Source organism: Populus euphratica, unplaced genomic scaffold (assembly GCF_000495115.2).
Source record: "Populus euphratica unplaced genomic scaffold, PopEup_1.0 scaffold138.1, whole genome shotgun sequence".
NCBI classification, from domain to species: Eukaryota; Viridiplantae; Streptophyta; class Magnoliopsida; order Malpighiales; family Salicaceae; genus Populus; species Populus euphratica.
Genome location: NW_011500027.1, coordinates 209,172 through 233,982, shown reverse-complemented (window position 1 = coordinate 233,982; position 24,811 = coordinate 209,172). Strand labels below are relative to the sequence as shown.

General features: G+C 35.8%; 3 protein-coding genes and 1 long non-coding RNA gene across 10 annotated transcripts; 1 reads left to right on the top strand and 3 right to left on the bottom strand.

Annotated features, from left to right (window-relative positions):
- Positions 1-1,316: 1,316 nt before the first annotated feature.
- Positions 1,317-4,960, bottom strand: LOC105142237 (Integrase-type DNA-binding superfamily protein). 5 transcript variants are annotated; one of them, XM_011049763.1, is made up of 10 exons: positions 4,651-4,960; positions 3,888-3,970; positions 3,751-3,759; positions 3,566-3,654; positions 3,393-3,466; positions 3,270-3,320; positions 3,055-3,121; positions 2,924-2,990; positions 2,225-2,844; positions 1,317-1,713 (listed from the first exon to the last, which is right to left on the bottom strand). In XM_011049763.1, the coding sequence occupies exons 1-10, from the start codon at positions 4,905-4,907 to the stop codon at positions 1,660-1,662; spliced, it is 1,371 nt and encodes a 456-aa protein (XP_011048065.1). In that variant the 5' UTR covers positions 4,908-4,960; the 3' UTR covers positions 1,317-1,659. The 5 variants fall into 5 exon arrangements, with proteins under 5 accessions (XP_011048065.1, XP_011048068.1, XP_011048069.1 ...); XM_011049766.1 differs by having other exon boundaries at positions 2,225-2,850; positions 2,924-2,980; positions 3,060-3,121; positions 4,651-4,959; XM_011049767.1 differs by having other exon boundaries at positions 2,924-2,980; positions 3,060-3,121; positions 4,651-4,959.
- A 776-nt stretch (positions 4,961-5,736) lies between these two features.
- On the bottom strand, positions 5,737-11,796 carry EMB2654 (Tetratricopeptide repeat (TPR)-like superfamily protein). 3 transcript variants are annotated; one of them, XM_011049760.1, is made up of 10 exons: positions 11,285-11,796; positions 10,894-11,066; positions 10,472-10,577; positions 8,653-9,762; positions 8,460-8,565; positions 8,161-8,365; positions 7,894-8,026; positions 7,548-7,652; positions 6,820-6,937; positions 5,737-6,680 (listed from the first exon to the last, which is right to left on the bottom strand). In XM_011049760.1, the coding sequence occupies exons 1-10, from the start codon at positions 11,645-11,647 to the stop codon at positions 6,631-6,633; spliced, it is 2,469 nt and encodes an 822-aa protein (XP_011048062.1). In that variant the 5' UTR covers positions 11,648-11,796; the 3' UTR covers positions 5,737-6,630. The 3 variants fall into 3 exon arrangements, with proteins under 3 accessions (XP_011048062.1, XP_011048063.1, XP_011048064.1); XM_011049761.1 differs by lacking the exons at positions 10,894-11,066; positions 11,285-11,796 and having other exon boundaries at positions 10,432-10,513; XM_011049762.1 differs by lacking the exons at positions 10,894-11,066; positions 11,285-11,796 and having other exon boundaries at positions 10,436-10,485.
- Positions 11,797-12,148: 352 nt separating this feature from the next.
- Positions 12,149-22,829, bottom strand: LOC105142234 (ARM repeat superfamily protein). Its single transcript, XM_011049759.1, has 18 exons — positions 22,253-22,829; positions 21,429-21,975; positions 21,055-21,303; positions 20,612-20,703; positions 19,869-20,079; positions 19,216-19,397; positions 18,841-19,068; positions 17,901-18,085; positions 17,548-17,641; positions 17,380-17,436; positions 17,151-17,285; positions 15,725-15,793; positions 15,019-15,132; positions 14,295-14,456; positions 14,080-14,208; positions 13,851-13,952; positions 13,194-13,273; positions 12,149-13,062 (listed from the first exon to the last, which is right to left on the bottom strand). Exons 1-18 carry the CDS (start codon positions 22,751-22,753, stop codon positions 12,681-12,683), a joined length of 3,519 nt encoding a protein of 1,172 aa, XP_011048061.1. The 5' UTR covers positions 22,754-22,829; the 3' UTR covers positions 12,149-12,680.
- Positions 16,249-16,885, top strand: LOC105142233 (uncharacterized). The gene is made up of 2 exons (XR_845524.1): positions 16,249-16,294; positions 16,558-16,885. It is a non-coding gene; the product is annotated as an uncharacterized LOC105142233 (long non-coding RNA).
- Positions 22,830-24,811: the final 1,982 nt, after the last annotated feature.

The following is a 24,811-nucleotide window of genomic DNA, read 5'->3' as shown; positions in this document are numbered from 1 at the left end:
GTTGCTTGTAAATCAGCTTAAAACCTATTCATCTTACCAGTCCAGATCAACCATGTCTTCCACTGGCCAAGACCAAATCTTAGAACAAGAACATTCCTTTTTTTTTCTTTTTTAATCCATTATTTTTTTGATACGCAGGGAGTAAGGTTGTCATAGATGCTTTTTTAATACAACATTAAAAATATAATATAAATTTGGATGGTAAATTCAAATTGTAAAATCATAAAAATATAAACAATGTTTTAACTAATTATGAATTGACAATTCCAATTAAAAAAATAAATTAAATTAAAATATGATAAAATTAGTCAATAATGTTATAATCAATGAATATTCTAAATAAAATAAGAGAGATAGGTAGTTTAAATTAATAACATAAAAAAATAAAAAAATTTAGAATAAAACTTCTCAATACAAAAAAATTATTGAATGATAGAAAATACACTACCTTATGATCTCCTTTTGGGTTGAAATTTTGAGTTGAAAGTTAATAACTCTAAACTAATAATTAACTAATATAAATTCAATAATGAAATAAATCTTCAAATAATATCTAATATGCTAAAAAAATTCAAATTAAAGATAATTATTTAAAATTAAAAAAATAAATAAAATAGAATAATAAAAAAATCTTCATGTTAAAACTCTTCCATATAGTTTTGAATTTTTAATTTTCGTATATTCTTGATAAATCTGAATTCTGATTTCAAATATCTTGTTCTCTCTCACTTGAATGAATTACTAGACTTACAATATAGAATTGAAAAGTTTTAAATATTTAGTTTTCAACCTAACTTTTGAAAAGTTTTAAATATTTAGTTTTCAACCCAACTTTATTGTACTTTAATTACAATAAAATTTTATTGATAGCTCTAAATATATTTCAAACAATACATATATCTAGTTTGACATATTTGATAAAATTTATTTACCAACTTTAACTTTTTGAAATATCATGTTCCCAAACTCTAACCTGAAAATTTATCATTATATTTTTATCTATCTAATATTTTTCTATAAAATTTCAGTAATGTTTGAGAGATATATTCAATTTTATAAAATTAATTAGCAAATATTTTAAAATTAAATTTAGATATAACTGGATTTATATTATAAATTTAATAAATTTATAAAATTAAACCAAGTTTACCGATTCTGTACAAATTAAATCTGATTTTACACGAGACACGTATAAGATTACGAGTCAACTCAGTATTTTAACAATAATGGCCGGGAGTTCAACATTTTCATTTCAACGCAAAACATGTGTCGTTTTTCCCCTTCTGCGTCATAGATAAAATTCAGTCACACACACATAAATATTTCTTGGGGGGACTGAATTCTGAAACTTCGTGTACATCAGCTGCGAGTATAGAAACTCTACATGTGATTAATGTCCATATACATTACGATGTCTTTGTATATTCTCTGAAACAAACGTAAGCAAACCTGTAAAAAGAAGTAAAAGCCTTATCTCGGAAGAAAAAATTGCAAATAGGACACTTTTCCTTGGATTTGTCACACTGAAACCTTCCAAATATCTGCATCTGGCTTTCTGAGGGATCTGATGCTAAAATCTCCCAAATTCCTGCTCTTCTTTTCCCAAATAGAAGGAATATCTGCTTTCCTGTAAAGGGCGGAGTAAGAGTTGAGACAACATCACTCCTCTGGCCGAAAGAAACTATAAGTCGAACTCGTCTCAGTCTTTGTAACCTGCATCACCACATTAAAGGATTTAATTAAGCAATTATACAGGCAACAATAAATCACGGCAGAGTTTCACCATAGTGTCGACTTTGTACTCTTGTAATGACAGGTGAGATTACTGAGTAGTATTAGTGTATCTTAAAACTATAGGCGGGCACCCTGCCGTCTGATTCCACGCTTTACCAAGAAAACCTCACAGTTTTAATGCTTCCCAGGACATGCGAAACTACATGACCAAGTTTTCTTGGGATCAAATTTCTGACAGGATATTAGTTATAGATGATGTTTCTCTGGTATTCTACACTGAGAGATCAACTCACTCAAGACGACAACAATTTTCCTGACCTCTGAAACTGATTCATGATTGCTCATAAATTTATAATAATTTATCTTCTTGGCAGTTTTTCAAAAGAAACATTCTTATACTCTAGCAAGGAAATAGACACAAGAAATGGAGGATTGCAGATTAAGAAAAAAGAAAGAAATATTGAGAAGCTTTAAGCGAGAATAAACCTACCTCAGGATTTCGAGAAAGTCCAGTAGGAAGAGCAGGAACAAGAGATGTCCAAAGGATGGGGTCTACTAAGGGATCGATTGTGTTGTAGTTGGTCAGAAGAGGAGCAGACAAGAAGGGAGTCAATGGAACATTTCTTTGAAGAGACAACCCCCCAGTCATTCCTAATGCAGCTGCAAGCCTCTCACTGTTGCTATCGTGACTTGTGGACTTCTCAACTGCTTTGCCATGGTCCATCTTGTTGATATTATTTCTGTTTTCATTCTCATCATTTTCAGTGACAGTTTCTTGCTTTTTTGATGCCTTCTCTTGCAAGTTCTTGTATGCAGCTGACTGTGACAAAATGCTCAAAGCAGATATCTTAGAACCTTTATGCCTTTTTCCTTCAACAGATAAGCCTAAACGGGGCATTTGGTATGGCTCAGTACATTGCACTTCCCGTTCTGTTGTTTTAAGTTCACTGCCAATGTCGTCAGCGCAGCCATGTTTTGTATCCTCGGATGACTTTGTCATAGACTCTGCCAGACTAGTTTTATTGGAACCCCACCATTTAATATAGCCTGTCAGATCTATCTTTCTCTCAATACAAAAACTGTATTCACTCTCAGCTGCTTGATCATCACCTGCACCTTATAATGAAATATTGCCCTTAGATGGCATTAATTTTGGAGGTAAACTAGGTGGGAGAATTTAAATACTCACAGGAGCCTTCAGTCACCAATTTATTGTCAAAAGGCCATTTTGCAAGGCAACATAACACTGCAGAATTCTTTTATATAATTTGGTGTCTTGATTAATGATAAATACAGAATCCCTGAATTAAGAAATCAGACCTTACCATAGTTTACGTTACTGAAGTATTCAGATCCAGGCATACGACTATAAGATGAGTCCCATCGACTGAAAGCCGAAACAAAATATTAGTAATATTTTAAGCAGATGTGATTAGGCAATCATATACCAAAAGAATGCTTTAGGGAAAAGCAAAAGGTACCATAAATGAAAGGATAATTTGTGCAGAAAAAAGTAAAAGGTTCCAAGAGCATACCTAGATAGTGCACGGTACTTTGAGACTCCCCTTGAAAAACCACTACTCTTTCTGCAGAAAACATCCATCATTAGAAACAGCATGATTACTGTAGACAGTATGTTTTTCAGACTAGATACACACCTCCGAAGAGATGCCAGATACTCTTCTCTTGAGACATTCTGCATTTCTTCAAGATCTCTCGTATAATCAGTAACCTGCAGGACATTGTGACGAAACTTAATCAGTAAACAGAAAAACATGAATGAGCTCTGTACAAGAAACTGAGAAAGGTTCAACTGGACTTTTTATCTCACTGGAAAATTAATGAGTGTTCCAGGGCCCCAATATTTCAAAGCAGCTAGATCATATGCCCTAGCAGCAGCTTCCTCGTCATCATATGCCCCTGCCAGTGAGTAGAACTTAATGAATCCAATAAATATGAAGAGCACAAGTATGAGCATATTTCAAGAAAAAAGATTGTGTAAAGCCAGTAACATACCCAAGTATACTGGAAGAACGAGCCCGGCCGACCATTCCAAGCACAACAAGGAGACAAAGCCAGTGTCAGTTTGCATAATATACCCATGACTGCATTGTAAAGAAAGAGGAGAAGGAGGGAGGAAGCGAGAGAGAGACCTTGCTTTCCCTTCTTATTCTGATTCTGGTTCCAGGTACTCTTATCCCAAAGGTGAGCTTCATATCGACCAGTCCACCTATGCCTATTGACCAAACCAAACAATAGAAATGTGATCAGCCATGAAATCATAATTCTGTGTTGCTATTGACTAAACTTGAAAATCCAAGGGAACCACTCTGTACCCTCAAAATGACCCAAAATCACATTATTTTATTTAAATAAATATAAAAAAACAATCCCTTTCTTTTCCAGGCCCCATTCTACTACATTGATCCACCAGAAGCCTTGTGTCCAGTATCCTATTAAAATTAGCATTTCCAAATCTCCTGAATTAGCTATTGACTACCCTTAAAAATCCAAGGTAACCACCCTGTACCCTCAAAATGACCCAAAATCACATTTATTTTATTTAAATAAAAAAAAAACACTCCCTTTCTTTTCCAGGCCCCATTCTACTACATTGATCCACCAGAAGCCTTGCATCAAATATTCTATTAAAATTAGCATTTCCAAATCTCCTGAATTACCTCAACACTTTCTCCCACAACCATTTATTTCCTCTAAACCCTCGTTTACACGTATTGTCAAACACATAATACACATAGCACAAGCAACTAACTGTCTTCAACTTTGCCCTAACACAATCACACTCAATTATACAAAAAGATAAAAAAGATAAAAACTTTGAACCTCAACCCTAAAAAAGAACCTTGTGCATACGTATACAGGCACCTTAACACCCACGGATACGTATATTTATACCTGGTGACGCCACGGTAAATGGAGCTACGTTTACCAGCAGTGCAAGGAGGCATTTTGCTAATACGTTCTTTAGCGGTGCATCCTCTCTCCTTCCTTGGCTTCTTAAGTCCTCTGTACAGTAATAACTGATCGTTTGCTATCACCGCCGCCTCTGAGCTCTCTCCTCCAGCACCTCCACCTCCGCATCCTCCGCTTCCGCCACCACATACTCCGCCGCCGATTTCTGGTTTTAGGACCGGATCAGAAGAAGACGCCATGATTTGATTTAAGAAAAAAACTAACAAATTGAGAATTGAAAAGGAGGCATCTCTTTGACTGCTGGTTTTTCACGGAAGAAAAGAGGGGAGGGAAGATGAAATGACGGAGATGTCCTCGATCGGTTTGGAAATGACGATGGTGTTTCAGGGTTGTTACAGGATGAAATAGGGTATAACGGCTAGGAGGGGGAAAGGGGTAATTCGGTAACTTAAAAGTGTTTTGAAAGAGTAAGGAATATGGATGCTTCCTGGTGGATGTGGAAGCCAACTGCCACTTGTCCGGTTTTGGAGGTGCTTCATGTCATGTTTGAAAGCGACGTCGTAGTTGTAATTATTGCGAAGGTTGAATTATCTTTTTTGCCTGCTTTTTAGGAGACTAGCATGCGAACCTCTCAGGCAAAATGGGCACCAATTGATAGATGTTTTTCCCCGCTCTCTCGGAGGATGGTGATGTGTTTTATCTTAATTATATTAATTTTTATTAAGAATATTATTTTGAAATAAAAAAAATTGATTTGAGATTTGGTGAGATCAACAACATTAAATCTAAGTTGATGGATACTCGTCTAGTTCGAGTTAATAACCATAATTTTAATAGCAATTGATAGATATATATTATTATTTTGGTTCAAATCCAAATAAAGAATATAAAAATTATTAGAAAATAATTTATTCATAAATATAAAGAGATTTTAATATAGAAATGCTCATCCAAGAACAAAATAGAGAGGTACTTGTTGACAAGAAAACTGAGAGGAACTATTATTAGTACGAGAAAGAAAATAAGTATTTTTTTTAAAAAAAAAGATGCGTAATACATTCCACAAAAAGAAAGATCAAGGGATACTCATTTTTTTAATTAAAAAAATATTCCTTTTCTTATTACAAAGACACAAATTTCAGGATTTTATGTCTACAGATGTTATAGACGATAGACACCAGCTGCATTATCCACCTACTGCCTCACAATGCATTACACAACTAGATCATATGCCAGCCATGGTGTTGGTTTTGTAGTTAACTTGATATCTAGCATTTGCTACAGTCTTTCCGCCAAAGAGAAACTAGATAGAAACTACACTGAGCAAAGTATCCATAGTCTTCGACCTATCCCGGCATAAACAGGACATCGTTGAACCAGTAAAGCAGCCCGGATCACCATTCTGTCCACGGTGGATTGTCTACTCTTGAGTGGCGGGTTTAATCCAAATCAGATCGAAATCCTCTCGTGTTCTTGAGAACATAATAGATTGCATTTGTAAAACAGATTCTCAATATTGATGGGATTGACAATGTATTACATTGTCACTGAACTCCATATTCTCACAGGTGCAATGACGCTGTAATGACTTGGTATTGCTCCTCACATTAGGCCATTTCCATCCCTTGCTACAATTGCATATGACACTCTGGCATCATCCTTGATCACAGACATAACCTGCATTCTAAAACGACATTTTGAAAGCAAAGGACCTCTCAGGCGTCAACAGACATATTGAGAAAGTGCTCTAGCATTACCCAGCTCAATGAACTTTCATCAGGAGCATCAACTGCAGTGACTAATTTCTTGTTATTCATTTCCTATTCCAAAGTTCCATTTCTCATCGTCTGAAAAATGATCATCTTTCCACAGTTTGGATATATTACTGGAAATGTCATAAACTCCTTGCAGGGCACGGGTTAATTTTCCCCCCAATTTAACCAGCGGAGAGTAGGAAGGATCTCACACCTTGCTTGTCGAGACTTCATTCCCAGATTTTCTTCTCAACGATTCTGCAAAACATCAACAACCAGAATAAGAAACAGAAACCCAATGAAATGACTAGGTTTAAATATTTTTTTCACTTATATTAGATAGAAGCATGTGTTCCAAAACATGATTCTCTTGTGTGGGAGACAAGTATTTGCATACCAACTCTTTCCTGTATGATAGAAGAATAAGTAGCTCCACTTTTCTGTGCAAAGGAGAGTATGTCAAAATACATTCCATTTGAAGGCTGAACTCTGGCTTCCTCCATCCATTCCAATACCTGCATTAAGAATTCACTGAGTTTTCCCGATCAACTAGAAATGCAGGTCTCCATTTTTTAGGGAAATAAGTGAAGGGCAAAGTGGCTAGTCCTGATTCCCGCCACTTGCATGTCGATAATAGAAAAATAGAAAAATTGAAGCATAACCTGACAGATTAAGTCTCCTTGATCACTTACATTTCCTTAACTATAATTATGATCATTAAACTTCAAAACATATAACTGACCAAGACTCTGATAATTGAAGCAATGCATGCTTTTCTCTTATGGGACAATTCTGAAAAGGGAACTTCACTAGGATTTTGAAAAGAACAACCCACTTTTTTGCAGTCATGTAATCACTAACTGCTGTGCCAGTGCTTGAGTTCAAATGCATGCCTCATATAACTTATGGACACATTGATTCAAGACTTTGAAAACAGACACCCTGTGATACCGCAGGTCTCACTTCAGATGAGTGCAAGAAGATCCTAAGGAAACCCCAGGTTGATACCCACCATATCTATCAATAGGAGATTGATGAAATAAACACCATCCATGACATTCATTATTTTTAAAAGTTATGAAATTTTATTTTGTATGAAACAACAGAAATTTGATTATAAGTCACCTCAATATATTTCCTCCAATTTCCAACAGCCAAAAGATTCTTCAACAAGATCGAGTAAGTGTTGCAGTTGATTTCAGCACCTGATCCTATAATCTTGTAAAACAACTGCATTTGTTCATAGATGATGCAGAGCAAGATTAGCTTATAAAACATAACGAATAAAAGTAGCAAGTAAATTAGCTCTCACTACTGATAACCCCCCAAGATTTAAGTTATTTATTATATAAGAAGCTTAACAAGAGGTCAAACAAAGGGATAATTAAATTGTTTACGGTTTCAATGCAGTGTTTCTAGGCAAATACAACTATCATAATATAAGATAGACATGTGAAAAATATCTGAGTACCTTCATCATAGATTCAATTTTTCCACTTTTCCCCAGAAGATGCAGAAGCTGATTCAGAAGTCCAATTGAAACAACAGAGAATGAAGGCTCCATCAATTTGATTAACTCAATCGTTGTTCTCCAATCTCGTAATCTACACCCAAATTTTCTGTGCTAGTTACTCGGGGAACATGAGCATAATGATGTATTATTAAGAGAGCAGGATATCTATCATCTCCAGACAAGCAAGCTTATCAAGGCAATTTGCAAGATAGAGTGGATACTTACAGGCTACAGGCTGATACCATCTCAAAGAAAATAGCATCGCTTAAGGGGATTTCTTTCTCTCTCATAAACTCTGCAAGAATGAGAACCTTAGATGGATCACCTCCCTTATTGAAAGCTCTCATCAGAGCCGAACATGCAATAGTATCTGGTTGGATATTATACTCTTCCATTTCTTGAAGAAGATCACAGGCCTTTTTCCAGTGTTCTGTAATTGGACAGAAACAAAAGAGAGGTATTTAGCCAGGCATATGATTTATTTCACGCCATTCACTAATCATGTCAGTCTCATACAAACTGACCTGCCGCATTATAAGCATGTAGCATCATGGTATAGGTAACAACATCAGGAAAACAGCCAGCCATCTTCATCTTGTTCAACATAGATTCTGCTTCTGTGATTTTACCCTAACATATATCAAAAAGCAAAAGAAATGAGATCTCCTTCCATTTCCTGTAGATTATTAAAGAGGCATATTTTGTCAGAGCACTTGCCTGCTTGCTGTAGGCACAGATCACAGAAGAGTAAGCTTCCTTGGTCATAGGAATCTTCAAGTCCATCATTTCAGAAAGAAACTCAAGTGCCTCACAATATTTTGACATTTTGCAGCAACCACTTATTAAGACTGTGAAAGTAACAGCGTCAGGAATCACTTTACTTTTTATCATGGATCTGTACATAGAAGTAGCCTTTTCAAACTCTCCCACATTCATATAGCTTCCAATAGCTGAATTATATGCAACTGTGTTCAATTTAATGTGTCGCCTTTCAGCTGCTTGAAGCACAACATCAATATTCACCTTCCTAGAACAGCGGCCACAAGCTGCCAAAAGAGTGCATATTGAGACAGCATTTGGATAGATTCCATCTTGTTCCATTTCACGCAAAACTTCCACAGCTTCAGCAAGCAAACCATTAGATCCATAGGCATCAATCATTGCATTGTAGCTGACAAGATTTGGCTTCAACTTGTCTCTCTTCATCATCTCAAACACTTCTCTTGCCTTTTTAGGTTGTTGTGATCTTCCATAAGAGTTTAGCAAAGATGTATACGATACAACATCTGGACGAAGTCCACTATTTTTAATTGCATTGAAAACTGATAATGCCTCTTTATTCATCCCATGAGAAGCATATGCTCCCATGAGTGTATTATAGGAAACAATGTTAGGCTTGAGACCTTCTGCAACCATGGTACTAAACACGGCCCTACAGTTTTCTATCTGCCCATTCACAGAGTACAAGTGGATGATGCTTGTAAATGTTACAACATCAGGGCGGCACTCTGCTCTCTTCTCCCTCATGGACTTGAAAATACCAATGGCTTTCTCATATTGACCAAGCTTTGTTAAGCAATATATCATGATGTTAAGAGTTGTTGTGTCAGGACGGATATTTGTACCTTTCATTAGTTCAAAATAAGATAGAGCTTTTGCATACTGGGCACCAGTCTTATATGCAGATAAAATAATATTGTGAGTCACCAGATCAGGTCCAACTCCATTTTCAGTCATTTTCTTACAGAGCTTCAGAGCTTCTCTCCAGTTTCCACTAGATCCACAAGCATTGATCAAGTTATTATATGTCGACCGACTGGGAGGAATCTGCAGATGTACAATTAAGGACTCAGAAATCTCTTATGATCTCAGATGACTCAAGTGCATCAGAAAGTAATAACAAGTCATTTACCCAATTCCTTTTCGGGTTTGTACATGGAAAAAAATCAATACTTAGTTAAGGTTTCAGCAAAGTGGGCTAGGGAGAATCTAAAGATAATCCTATTTTTTACATGAAATGACCTTCCCTCGAGACTCAAAGTTGCAAGAACAAGATTTTAACCACTGCGCTGAGCAATGGTCTCAGATTTAAAAACTATTCTAACACATACAGATAAATTTAAGAAATATAGGGAAGGCAGCAGTATTTTCTATGGAAATTATTCAGGGGAACTTATTATATTCATCCAAACTATCAGTGGAATCAAATGCCTATTCTAAACATTCATGCACACCAGTTGAAAAATACATGGGTGTTATATAAGTCATAAATCAAGCTATCATCAATAAGCTTCAATCAAAGACCCCACCACTCCTTGAATATCTAACTTAGAAAAGGAACAAGTTAAAAAGGAGTGAAGAAAACAAAATTTTTCAAGTGTTTTTTATGGCTGTAGTGATGGATCCCTAAAGACCAATGCATGAAGCACTATTGCAAAAATTTCTACACAACTCCAATTCAACACGAAAAAAAAGGCAGCTCGCATCAAGTCAGACCTACTAAGATAAATTATAGAAGAAGAAAACAGATACACACAGCTTTCTGCAGCATGTCTTCCATTATATTCATAGCCCAACGCCATTGACCTGATCTACCATGCGCATTGATAAGAGCATTGCAAGTCTCAGCATCTGGTTTGCACCTAGCAGGAAAAAAGAATAATTTGGAACCATACAGTGACCAAGGTAGAAAGCTTCAGATATTTCCATAGGGACAGAAACTAGAAAGTAACTGGCCAAGCATCACAAGAGAAACAGAAGGGATGTCCAGTTCCTTTGAATACCACCTAAAGCAACTAAATGCCTCCGAAACATGAAGCTATAAAGGTGCCAAGAAACAAATTTTATTCCACAACAACTACTGCGACAGGAATTGATTATTGGCACCTATAATATTCCATTTTGTCCTAAAAACAATCAAATCCCTGTAAAAAACACTGCAAATCAATAAAGCATTACCTCCATTTTTGCATCTCGAAAAACAACCCACGAGCTTGATCAGTCCAATTATGCCTAGCATGCAGCCTAATCATCATATTATAAATATCTGTACGAGCACAGTAGTTCCTCTGATTCTTCATCCACCGAAAAACCAAAATGCTGTGTTCAATTGAACCCTTCTGCGTTATCTCCTACATCATTTCCAAAAAAAAAAAACAATAAGACCCTTTTTTTCCATCACCTCTCAAATAATAACAGTAACGTATCGATCATTGGATGAACCAACTATGGGTCCAAGTTACAGCGGGCCACTTTCACAAATCATTGTAAGTCCCACATGTGGGGTCCGGTTCATGAGAGTGGGTCCCACGAATTTAGACAAGCATTGCGGGGAAAATGGCTTGTTTACCTTGATAAGAAGCGGGAAATTCTTACGAGCAAACCGGCCAACCCACCGGTTCAAGAGACCTTCAACATCATCAGACTTGTGATCGAGTTCAAGAACTTTCTGCACAACTTGAGAAACAGACCAGTCCTTCTGGAACCTGTCTCCTTGGACTCGTATACGATAGCGTTGAGGAATCTGGTCTTTCCTAATTCCACTCACTTGAGTGGACACATGGTGTATGCCCTTGTCGTAGTCCACGAACCCAGATTTTTTCTCCTCGAATGCTGAGTCGTTTTTGGAATTCTTGCATAGTATTTTGGGTTTGAAGGCTGGTGTTGTTGGGTTGTGGAGGAGCGGGAGGTGGTGATGGTGTATGGTTGCCATTTCTGGTTGAGATAGAGAAACAGTTTTGGACCGTGGATGGATAAACCCTTTCAAAAGGGGTTTACAGTTATTTTAGTTCCAACTTTCTAATTACCTTTTTGGCCCTCGTAAAACAAAATTATCTGAGAATAAACATTTATTACTTTATTTACGTTATCTCATCAAAGTTATTACACTTGGCTACAACAATAACTTAGTTTAAAATCTGTATTATGATTGAGATACAATTGTTTTAATTGAATTGAAATTTGATGCTGAATTCACTAGCCATTTCAAATTTAATAACATATGAGCCACTTTAGAGATGTGATAAAAAATATTTTTTAAAACATTTTTTTATTAAAAATATATTAAAATAACATTATTTTTTTATTTTTAATATCAACTTATTAAAATAATATAAAAATATATATAAAAAAAACCCATCAAAGTACTAAATTTTCCATATATGGAGTGGTTAAAAAAATATTAAACAAGTCATGGAAAGTACCCAGTTTGAAAGTGAACAAAATAGTGTTTAACACGTTATTAGCAAAAGAGAATATGATATACATCAAAATTTGTAAATAGGTACTCCATCCAGGTACTCCATCCAAACGGTTGTCGCTGTGATGACTACTAGTGTATAACAAATACAAAATGAAACCTTAAGAGCAAAAGCGTTGGGTGTTCTCCAACAGTAGCTTCTCTTTTCTATGCCTTCAAAAGAAGTTACAAAAGCTCCTTACCGGTAGAATTCAAGGATCCGACCCATCTTGCTTGTATATTGGACGCACAGTAGCTATATAAGTTTGACGTCCATGGTTCAGCTAAAAAAACCGAACCTCGGACAATGATATGGCTTGCCAATAGCCAGCTCTCGATAAATGACTATCGCTAGCTAAGTAGCAGCCCAAGGAGAAATTTCGACAACTGTCAATATATATTAGGGGCAACAAGCATGGGTGCTTCTGACTCCATGGGCATCACCAGAGACTGATTTTCTGTTGCCTCAAAAGTTTCGCTAGTTTGTGTAAATGGGATCGGGTGCCGCTCAGTTGTTGAGTTTCTGTTTCTTCCATGCTTTCTGGGGTTTGTGTAATTTGGAAGCAGAACTAGGTCCACGAAATGACGCTTTGCCTTTCTTGTTCGTGTCCCTATGCTCCATCTTTCTTTTCCCATCACCAGTTTGCTCTTTGTTAAAATTCCTCTTCTTCCAACCATCCTCTGACCGAACCTTGATTGATTTTTCATGCTCAAAGTGCCTTGCTCTTTTAGCCCCTTCACGTCCACTACCATCACCAGTTGATATACCAGGCTTGCTTGAGGTGGGAGGGTTCTCATTGTGTTTCTTCTCCCTCTTTCTCTTCCCGGGATGCACTGAGCCAGTTCTCCCAGGTACAGAACCCAATTCCTTGTTCTTTGGCTTCCTCACCCTGATGCAGCAGCACAGTCAACAGGGATTTGAATGCGAGAAGCAACTAGGGAGAGATGGCTCTTGCAGACAGCAATCAAGCAAAGAGAAATAACAACTATTAAACCAAAAGGAACAGGAGATTTATCAAACCTCTTAGGTGATATATCTGCAGGCGTTTTTTCTGTTTCATTTTTGCCAGCTTCCTTGGAAGTTGACTTATGATGGCGATTCTGCAAAGGATGAATGTTGGAAAGAAGCAATATGCTTTATTTAAAATTAAACAAAAATTTCAGCAGCATGAAGCACATTGGATCAGATATTCTAGATAGTTAAAATCATGCTATAATACGGGAGATGATGACATGTACATGGAATTAGTGTAAGAATGACCTTTATTGATTACTTTTTCATTAAATGAATGAATAGTTTGAAAACACTAGAACAAAATTTTGAGACCATATAAAGGACACAAGGGCTCTAGACGGGAAAATGGTCCCCACATAAATGTAACCTTAATAAGGAAAGTTAAAAGATTGATGCATTTCGCAACGGGATATTAATGGTCTAATTCACTGACTATCATTTACATACTGAAACAGCAGTTGGTGACTCAGAGAGCCAAAAGTCTTGCTCTGTCCCTGCCACTAGTCTGAATGCTCATGAGACAATTTACATAATTATAGCAATTTTCAATCTGGCCAGCACAAGCTGACATGTGGGGTCTGAATCTGAGCTCAATTAAAATCTTTCAAGAAATTAAAATAAAACCAAATTGAGAAGGCAACGTTTTCAGAAAAGAAAAACAACCTGCAAAACAGTCTTGAAAAAACTCTTATGTTTCTCTGGGATATCTAACTCAACTGCAGAAGAACCACACTTCCGTATCATAATCTCCAGTATGACTGTAACCTGTCGAAACTCATTCATGTAAGAAGACCTTTCAGAACAGACAATCAATAAACAGAGTCACATCAACACGTAATTATTTGGAATGCGCAAAGAACACCAATAAGAGCATAATGGCAGAGTTACATGCCTTTGATCTGAAATGGTTTCTAGAGACAGAAGACCAGGGAAGAACTCCAATGATGATGTCAGATAGAAAATTCTGCAGGTCTTTTGCATGCAAGCAAGATACTAATACTTTTGTGAAGCCCAAAACAGCCTGTTTAATATTTACTAATTATTTAGACACTGCTGAAATCTTAAAAAATTAATAACAATCTCGATAGAGAGCTAGTAAATACTTACTTTTATGACTTCCAGAGCTTTGTTTTGCAGCAATGATAAGAGAGAGGGAACAAGATCGGGCACTTTAAGACAGATTTCTGTATCATTATATAATAGTACAGACAGTGCAGATACTGCTCCACTTGTGATGTAGGGAGACGAACCAGAGAGATAACCTGTTATCTGAGCAGTGTATGACTTCATCAGAGAGCATCTATGACACTTGTTAAGTTATTAATGGCAACATGACATCGGTCAAATTCAAGATTTTTCATCACTGGACCACAACCAAAAGACCAAAACAGCATATCAGCAACAACTCAGTGTACAATCTAAAATTTCTAAATAAGGTGCTCCCTGCCCGCAAAGTAATTCGTCCATCTACCCTTTATTGGATCCCCAAAATATTTGTCTAATTGGAAGTCCACATACAAAACCTAAGGAAGTTGTACCCCACAAATCTAGAAGGCAAACAAGTTATCTAAACACCCAAAACTATGATTTTTAATTGCAGCAGTAATGATGGCATCACATTGATCACCTGAATACATTGATAATGTCCACTTAAAAGGTTGACTTTCTAACATAGACAAACAACTGGAGGCAGAGGGATAGACAGCCAGGATATTAGCCATTCATGCTGGGAAAAACAATGAACTAAAGAGATGGTAAGCATATTCAAAAGCCTTCAACAAATGAAGCTTCACGTTAACAAATACTAAAGTAGAACAGGTGACACACTAACCATGTTGATCAGTCTTTGATAAGCTTCTCTGGAAGTGGCACAAGATGAGTTGCACAAGGAGGAACTTATAAAAAGGAGTGTATCATAAGCCACTTTCCTAGCTTCTTCCCTTGCCTACATGTTACAGAATAGATGCATTCAATTAGCTCTCAACCACAAGTGTCCTCACTTTGATAATTCAAGCTGAATATCAAACGCATTGATACAATGGCAATAGTATAGAATAACAAGGGGAAAAAAAGACCACTTCTTGAATTTTATTTAACAAGAAATGGATGCCAATTCAAAATATAGAACAAAACAAAACCTAGCTGTTTTTTCAATGACAATAAACTAATAACAGCGGTAAGTAGTGCAATATATAGTTAGATAATTTTATGTTATTTAAAGTTCATTAGCAAAGTCATCCAAGAATTTTAAACTAACATAAATAAAACGGAGAGAGAAAACTATAAATCAATGTCTTAACCTACATGTGCCTCTTTTTTTTGACACATTAACCATGTTTACTTGTAAAAAAGAACAAGACATGAAATATATCAAGAGCAGAGAGAGAGAGAGAAATTCCCTTAACAAGCTTTGGCAAGCTAATAACACACACAGAGAGCAGATACAGTAGCTCAAGAGTTCATTTACCTCTGATTCCTAACTGAAAAATGGAAATCAGGACTACAAAACAATAAAAAAGAAGAAGCAAAGTACGTACATCCTTCAAGATGAGTATGATCTCATTAAGCATAAGAAAAGCCTTTGTATTTTTCTCCTCTGAGTTCATCTGCAAAAGGCATATTAAAGAAATTAATGGAATTTCAGATTCCATTTAATTTATGCGGGATGACAATAGTATCACATCTGCCTCCAAAGACAGTGAATTAGCTAAACCAACCAAAGTTGCCAGAGTGTCCATGATATAAACATAATAAGAGAAACTTCAAGAGGAGAAAAAGGCCAAAAAAAACAGGACTTCATAAGATCATGCATATTAGATTTAAAGCAACCACTAATGCATGATAGTATAGACTCTTCAGGCCAAATTCTAGAAATTCTCAATCATCTTTTCTCAATAATTTGTTTGACACATAAATTTAGGCATACAAATAAATTTAATAATTAAGGCGTCTTGTATAATGGACACTTTCCCATCAGGTGCCCTTCACTGTGTGAAAGAAAGACAGTGAAGCAAGAAAAATAGGGGTTGGAGGTGAAAAATGAGAGGTGGGGACATTGCAATCCCTTGCTTCAGTGGATAGTGAATGGACCCCCTCCACAAATGTAGGCACTTCAGCTAGAAACATAAATTGTCAGTGTCGTCTTATTTTCTTACATTCATCTTGTGATTTCTGCTTTGTATTATTTTTTCCAATTTCTATTGCTATTTTCCAAAGAAAAAACTTTCATGGCTAACATGTAACATGCAAGGGTCCCCAAGAAACATGGTTCACAATGCAAGCATTCAAGTGTTTAACACCAACAATTAGGTAAAATATTTCTCTTCCTTATCCAGTCAAGACATTGACTTTTAAGTCTTCTCAAATGTAGGCTCTTCAGCTAGAAACATAAATTGTCAGTGTCTTCTTATTTACTTACATTCATCTTGTGATTTCTGCTTTGTATTGTTTTTTCCATACAATTGCTATTTTCCAAAGAAAAAACTTTCATGGCTTGCATGTAACAAGCAACAGTCCCCGAGAAACATAGTTCAAAATGTAGGCATTCAAGTGTTTAACACCATCAATTAGTAAACTATTTCTCTTCCTTATACAGTCAAGACATTGCCTTTTTAACTCTTCTTTCATCCTGCCCTGACAAGAAAATGATGACTTAATGATTTTATCTGGAATTATCATGTTGTAATTTGCATCAATGAGAAAAAAGAAAAGCAATCAAGCAGCCCAGGAAGTATCATTTCATCTATCAATTTATGTAAATTGAGCTCATTGAGAGGGATGTTACTCACATGCCACTTCATAATTAAATTTCATTCTCTTTTCTAAATCAGCTCAATTTTTGGAGTTGAGATATTCAATAATGCCATTTACAGAGAAAAAAATGGAAGATTTGGAAATACAGAGATAAAAATAGAAGAAGATATGACAAACTAAAAGAAGACAAGTAGGAACAGAGATCTTGACCTCTAATGCATGAACTATGAGAATATGGAAACAAGCAAATCGATTTTTAAGAGTTGCAACATCAGCAGGAGATTTCAGGCCAAGTAATAAGTCAATCAGCTCCACAAACCGAGAAGAACAAAACCATGCGTGTTCCTGCACCAGAAAATAAAAAAGAAAAGTTACTAAGTCTGCAAAGCAGTAGCTTCTGTAGATGATAATTTAAGTATGCCAAGATGCAAGTCCAAACCTGTAAAATTCTGCTCAGAGTGTGGTATGCTTCACAATGACCAGTTACATCAGTAGCCTGAATGTCAAAGATTCATAAAAGAATTTTTAGACCAGAATTATTTGGCCACAAACAAAAAAGAACATCAATATAGGGAAGGTTGTCAGGTGTTCAGGTTGGAAAGGTCACCCGAAAGATGAAGACAACAAAGTTATATATCAGATCAATGAAATCTGTTTTGGCTCCAACAACGAGAGAAGATGCAAGCTCCATCATCACACACCTGTACATTTACTGGACTTGTCAATTTTCAAGATTTCAGGGGAGTCAGGGAGAAGACCAAAAACTTAAGTTACATTTTCGAAGCAGGCAAATACAGCAATTTGGAGAAGACAGGGAGAACCCAGTTCATTAATTCCTTTCACATCCTTAACTCAATTTCTTCTTTTCTATTCTTTTCTTTTAAAATCTTTTTCATGAGCTAGTGTTAGATGTTGTGGGTTGGTTTGGTATTAAAGCAGGACATTAACTTTCCAGTTTACCTATGTACATCTTTCTCTTGTACATTCAAGTTGCGTACTTCTTCCTCAATCAATTCATCACCATCACTCTTTGGCTGTTGAAATTCACCTTCACCAGTTACAAACCGAAACCTCTTAAGCAGTGACATGAAAACTTTCTGGGTGACAGAAGAATTGCTGATAGAAGCCAAGCATGCAATAGCATCCTGAGAAAATACCGCCAGTGAATATGTGATATCTCATGAAATTGACTGGTATCAAAAAGGTAATGGCATGAGTATACATTAGCATAATTATAATTTCACAACTAAGAAACATTACTGAAAAGGCTAAACTCAATGTTACCAACTTAGAGAGATGCAGAGATTAAGGAATGTCAAAAGCTATCCTACTTACCTAGGGACTGAATCATATGAGCCCAGAAACTTTCAAAGAAGGTTACAGTCTATGAGGTGTAAGCATCAATTTATAGACACAACAATGATTTATATATGTACAATCTTTCGCTAGTATGACAAGAAAACCATGCCAGTAGCTCCAAATAACTTACAAGAGCAGCAACACTTACTTAAACTGCTCAAGCAAAATGAATATCGAACCACTCCACCTTAAATCAGGGGCAGTGGTGACCATGGCAGGTCACAAAGCCAGGCAAGCCAATCCAAATCCAATTGGTAAATTTCTAGGATGCACTTTGTATAGGCATCACCCAACCCAACACTATTGATAGAGAAGATGAAAGCCAAAAAACAGACGCTATAGAAAAGAGGAAACAGAGATAATTCGTAAACTAGAGTGAAAAAAATGCATAGTAGGAAAAGGGGGAGCAGGATATCAATGTCAAGTCAATTCTGTATCTCAAGAAAGAAACTTTCAACTTAGAGAAAATACAGCAAGAATTCATCTATCAAACATGTGAAAACAAAAATTAAGGTGAAGAAAAACTAAATATGGAAGAAACCTTTATATACGAGGGCTTCCCAGACTGTGAATCAACAAATAAGTCAGCTAGAGCATGAAGCAACTTTGAAGAACATGATGCCAAAGCTTTGATGTTTTTGGTTGCAGTTTTTTTGGAACAAGTGGCTACATTTTGGCACTCTAAAACAGAAACTTTTACTTCATTGTCATTTGAGGCACCACCATCACTTTTAGACAACATCACACTTCTGTTTTGATTCACGAGAACCTATCCAAAACCAAAGAAATAAATAAATAAAAATCAAATATAAAAGAAAAAAACAATTAAATAATGCATCCCAATGAAAAACACCAGGCCTAAAGAAGAAAGAAAATAATTAGCTCTTCACACCTATAAAGGGAAAAGAGAGGTCACCTGTAAGGCAACAGCGATATTCTGATGCATGAAGGAGTACTTCTTAAGAGAAGTAATCATAAGTTCAGCCAAAGCTCCAAACTTTTTGTGAGTATCAACAGGATACCGACAAAAGGCAGGAAGCAGTCCCCAGAGGCCATGAGCATGAGCCTGCAGATCTTGACCAATTACTGATTTTCTAACTGGACCAAAAAAGGGGAAAGGGGAATATAAATAAAAATATATATATTCCAGAAGTTGATATGTTCACAGCATAACAAATCGTTGTTGAATGAAAATCATGAAGATGAGCTATGATAGATAAAAGAACAACTCTCGATTGCATTACAATTAAAAAATGTTTATGAGCCAGTACAGCCCCACAGGTGATCAGTAAATCAGACAGCTGTCAGCTATAGTTGTGTGACCACTGACTAGTTAATGTATCAATCTGGATAGTTTCTATTGCAGGCTGCAGACATCAGTTTAGGTTCAGCAAAACACAAAGGTCCAATAATACAAATCTTCATCATCAAAGCAAGAGCTCTACAGCATAAATAAGGGCAATATGGTCATTTGAAACTGCCTAACTTCTGCCACCCATTAGAGTTCATCATTATAAAATTAGCCAGAATGGACAAACTTTTCGTTTACTTAAAGCTTTTAGGGCATACCTTTCTGACCAGCTTGCTTAAAGGATTTTGCAAGAGGCACGATGTGCTCCATATAATACCCTAGCGAAGCTCCAACAACATGGTCTTTCAATATGGGTACCAACCAGATATTTGAACATGTAAAATTGTCAGGATCAATGGAGATAGGTAGGAGCATAAGCAAGTTCTCCGGACCAATGGCAACCACTGCGGATCCCATGCAATTTTGAAGCTGGAATTGTAACAAAAAGGGCAGCAATCAATTCAGTAGATGTCATTTAAAGAAATTATACACTATCAACTAAAATGAAACGTGCACATCTGAATTGAGGAGTGAGTTTACAACAATAAAAGATATACAGAAATGATGATCTTGTTACATTTCCTAGGAAACATCTCATGAGATACGACTTGAACGTACAATGCTCATGTCAAATCTCTTAGAGAGATGTAACAGGCATTGGGCAAATTGACAGCTCAAAAGATAGTGGTTTCTTAGGACTGCTCAAAAGGTGACTATAGCTGTTGCATAGCTTCACACCCATCACTAAGGGCCAAAAAAAAATAACATTGTACCATTAATGCTAACATAAAATCATTTCAACCATGGATCAAAATTGGCAGATTGACAGCCCCAAAAATTTGTGTCACTGGCTGAAGAAATAGTACAAGCAAAAGAAGATGAAATAAAAATTTAAGAGGTCACTTGACACCGCCGCTCCATCAACATTGGGACAGTTGCAAGAACATCCATGAGCACTTACATGATTTGTGTCTGGTTTATCACAACCAACATCATTCATCAAGTCTGCAAGCTTAAGGATGATGTTCTTCATGAAGATATGCGATATATCTCCTGTAATATAAAAGCAAAGTTGATGAGCAGGAGCTCTACCCATTTATTAGATTAAACATAATCATGCATAGAAACAATGCAAGTAAACATATAATTCTGAGACAATGACAAGCACAATATTAAACATGTGGGCAAAAACATTGCATTTTGTTCGGAGGAGAACTACGAAAGTTCGCTATTCTTTTAAAATTTAGCTGGCAATATGGCCTCTAAAGTTATGCTAGTTTAAAATTTTGTCAAGGATAGAGATTTGGATACCATAAAATAGTTTGAAGCAAGCAATAGTATTATGAGTAAAATCAAGAAATATAATTGTGCTAAAATGGCAGAAGAACAACAAATTCCATGTACCAAGCTTCTTGAACAAAACAGATATGACTCCCAAAAGGTGTTCATTCGGAATTCCATCACATGAATTCAGAATATTCTCCATGACAGCGCATGTTAATTTTATCATATTTGCTTCTTCACTCTCTTGACTTGAATCATCAAGTGATTGACTTTCATTAATCACGACTTCTTTTGGATCTATATAGTGGTTGATCAACTCCTTCATTATATCTGAAGCCTGTGATGCAGTAGCCTCATCAGTCAAAAGACCTGAATCAGTATAGACATGTGTCAGGGGACCTAATAGTATGCAATCAACATGTCCACAACAATAACAAAGAAGAAAAATACTAGCACTGTTAACAGAGATCCAATAAACATATCAAGAAGCAAACCTGCTGTAGAACCAAAAATTTTATGTCCATTACTCATCCAAGAGCTTGATCCTCCAGCTCGAAGTTTATCTAAAATAGTTCTTAGCAGGGTGGCGGCAGACAATACAGTGTCCACAGGATTCTTTTGTCCCAGAGATAAATACCCAGAAAGAGAATCTATAATGTTCTCCTGATGCGGACCAATCACTTCATCACTTGAACTCACAAAAAATGCTTCAATATTTTGAAAAATCTGCCTCGTTAGCACTGAGAAATCAGACCTCAAAAGCTTAACTAGTTCTGGCAAAACTTTTGAACTGATTTTAACCGAGAGATACGGAACAGTAACCTTCAGAAGATTTAGCATATGAATGACCTCTAGATGTTCCAGCTTTGATAATGTTTCTTCTTTAGACTCGTCAAAAATCCTTGACTCACTCAATGTAAGTGCTACAGGCATGTAATTTTTGAACAACGAAAAGACCAATTTGCTAGCTTCCTTAACAACAGAAGAAGATCTAAAAGACTTGAAAACCTTCTCAAGACATTCTTGGGCACTCCTCCTCACCTGAAACAATGAAAGTCAAAATCCTAAACTCATCAACTTCCCTGCATTTATCCCCGTGACAACAGTATATTAGCTTTGATAAAAATCTCAACTTTCTCAAGGAACAGCACAAAATTAACCTAAGCAAGAGCCAAATATATCAAAGACAAAGAATTACTTCATTTTCAGCTTAAAAAAAACAAAGATTCAAACTGGAAATCAAATCAGTCTTATAAAAATAGAAACTTTAATAATCATTAATCACTGAATTACTTGACGATTAAGAAAAAGGCGCAACCTTTGGTCTCTTATCAACGGAGAATTTAATCAAACTTTCAAACCCTGCTTTCACAGAATCCCACTTCTCCAAATCACAAAACCCTAAAATCATAACCCCCAAGCACTTCACCACACAGCCCAGACTCCCCACTCCCACTCCTTCTCTCTCCGCCGCAACTTCCACTAACACCGCCACCGCCTCCTTCACCTTCGCATCCTTAATCCCCTTCTCTTCAATCAAGGGCACCACAATCGAAACAAACGAAAGTAACGCCGCAATTGCTGTGGAGTCTAGAGTTTTCGAATCGGAGAGATTGTTGATTGCGGCAGAGAAGTAAGCCGAGGGAGTTAAAGGAAGTGATTCGGCGGTAAGTATGGAACGGAGTGCGGCGGCAGTTGCCAAGAGGTGGCGGTGCTGCGGTGCTGTAGAGGTGGAGTATCGGGAGAGTAGTTGTTGGCAGATTTCTGTGTCGTTTTTCAATTGGGTTTCAGGTACGGGTTCGGGTTTTTTATGTTTCATGGTTGCCGGTTTCGTGTTTGTAAGGGTGGTTTCTAAATTTTGAGGGTTTAGACTTTAGAGGGTTTAGGGTTTTAGAATTGGTGAAGTAACGGGGAAGGTGATGCAATTTGGGCGGGTTTAAAATGGGCTTTAATGATGTTTTTTTGGGCCCATGTTTAGAGCCTGGTGATTGATGGAGACCAGCCGGCCCAGTTGGATTTATAGAAATTAGGGATAGATTAATCAGGTTTTTTTTTTTTTGGTATTTATACCATACCTATTACCTGTCAAGCAAGAGATTTTGATGTTAATATTATATCTATCAAGATATTCATATAAGTATATATTATTTAATATTCAGCAAAAAAAAAAAAGTAAAAGGATAGGTATTGCATATCAGATGAATAAATTATATTGAGTGTTGATTTTAAAATTTAAATTTAGTAAATTAAAAAACAAAAGGAAGGAAACTTTTTCTCCAACCAAGCTAACGAGGGTAGGAGAGAGAAAGCCAGAAATGAAGGGACGAGTTAAATTATTTCTTAGAAAGCAAAACAAAATGTTAATGCTACTCCTTAAGGCTGGTTTTGGTAAATAAATCATATTTAATGGATGATTATGTGTGCGTTTTGAGTTAAGTTTTGATAAGCTTTTACAATATCAAGTTAGGATGGAGGTTTTTTCTCGTTAAAGAACAATTACATAACTACAACAAAACACGAATAATTTCGTGTTTATGTTTTTTGTATTCTTTATTTTTATTATTATCATTATTATTATTAATTTAAAAGTCAATTTCAAAGTTTACTTATCAATCCAAACATGTACCAATCTAGTTTCTCTTCGAAATTATATAAGCATCATATATATATATATATATATATATATATATATATGATTTAGTCAACTTTGATTATCTAATCTATACTCAAATAAAATTCAATTATTTTTTTTAAATAGCATTATTTTAAAAAAAATCAGACAATTTTTTTAAAAAAAAGTTAAAATAAAAAATATTTAATAGAGATTAAGGGTGATTATTTTTTGTTTGATTCAGTTTTTACTTCTAAAAATAACAAAACTAAAATTTTGTAAAATAAAAACAAAAACAAAACAAAACCAAATTAAAATTAGTTTAAACTAACTATTTCTATTCAATTTAATTATTTTATATTAAAAATTAAAATTTAACCAACTAGTTTTGATTTTATTTAATTCGATTTTGTTGTAGTTTGATTATTTTATATTAAAAATAAAAATCTATATTTTTTTTTAAAAAGTTAATTTCTTTTAATTCAATCAATATTTTAGTTTTTTCTTACCCAGATGTCAACTCATTAATAACTTATAATTAAGAGGGCGTTTGACATTATGTTTAAAAAGTGTTTTTGAAAAAAATTAAATTTTTTTTAAATTAATATATTTTTGATGTTTTTAAATTATTTTAATGTACTAATCTTAAAATAATTTTTTAAAAATAAAAAAATATTATTAATATATTTTTTAAATAAAAAATACTTTAAAAAATAATAACAAGAACACCAATAACGAGTCGCTATTCATACGTCTAGTCCCAACTTGCAAAAGAAAGTAATTTTTGTGATGTGCGATTTGATAACAAATATCAAGGGAAGCGTCTCACCTTCTTGAGTATCTATACTCGAGGAAAGTGCTCCTGTGAGCCTGGTCGTTAAGCGCTTAAGGGCCATTCGCTAACTCTATTTGTGGCAGGTCCACCCATGGTGATGCTCATGGGTGTTCGTAGGAGACATCCCCTCTCGGACCGCAATCACCTTGACCATTCTTTCTGCACGAGGTGGAGGCTATGCACGCTACGTGGTCCCTGTCCTTCAGGCAAGGGACGTCTGGATCCAAGTTAGGCACCTTCCATTATTGATGTGCCCAGACGCGAAGCTTTAAAAGTGGGCTAGTTCCTCGATGGGTCAACTGACTTTGGGTCTACTCCTGGGCTATGGGTTCTGTCCCTTCGACTATGTATATTCTGTGCATGATCTCTAAAATACCATCCATTATTAATAAACAAAAGGGTCGTCTTATAAATCATTTACAAATCGTAAC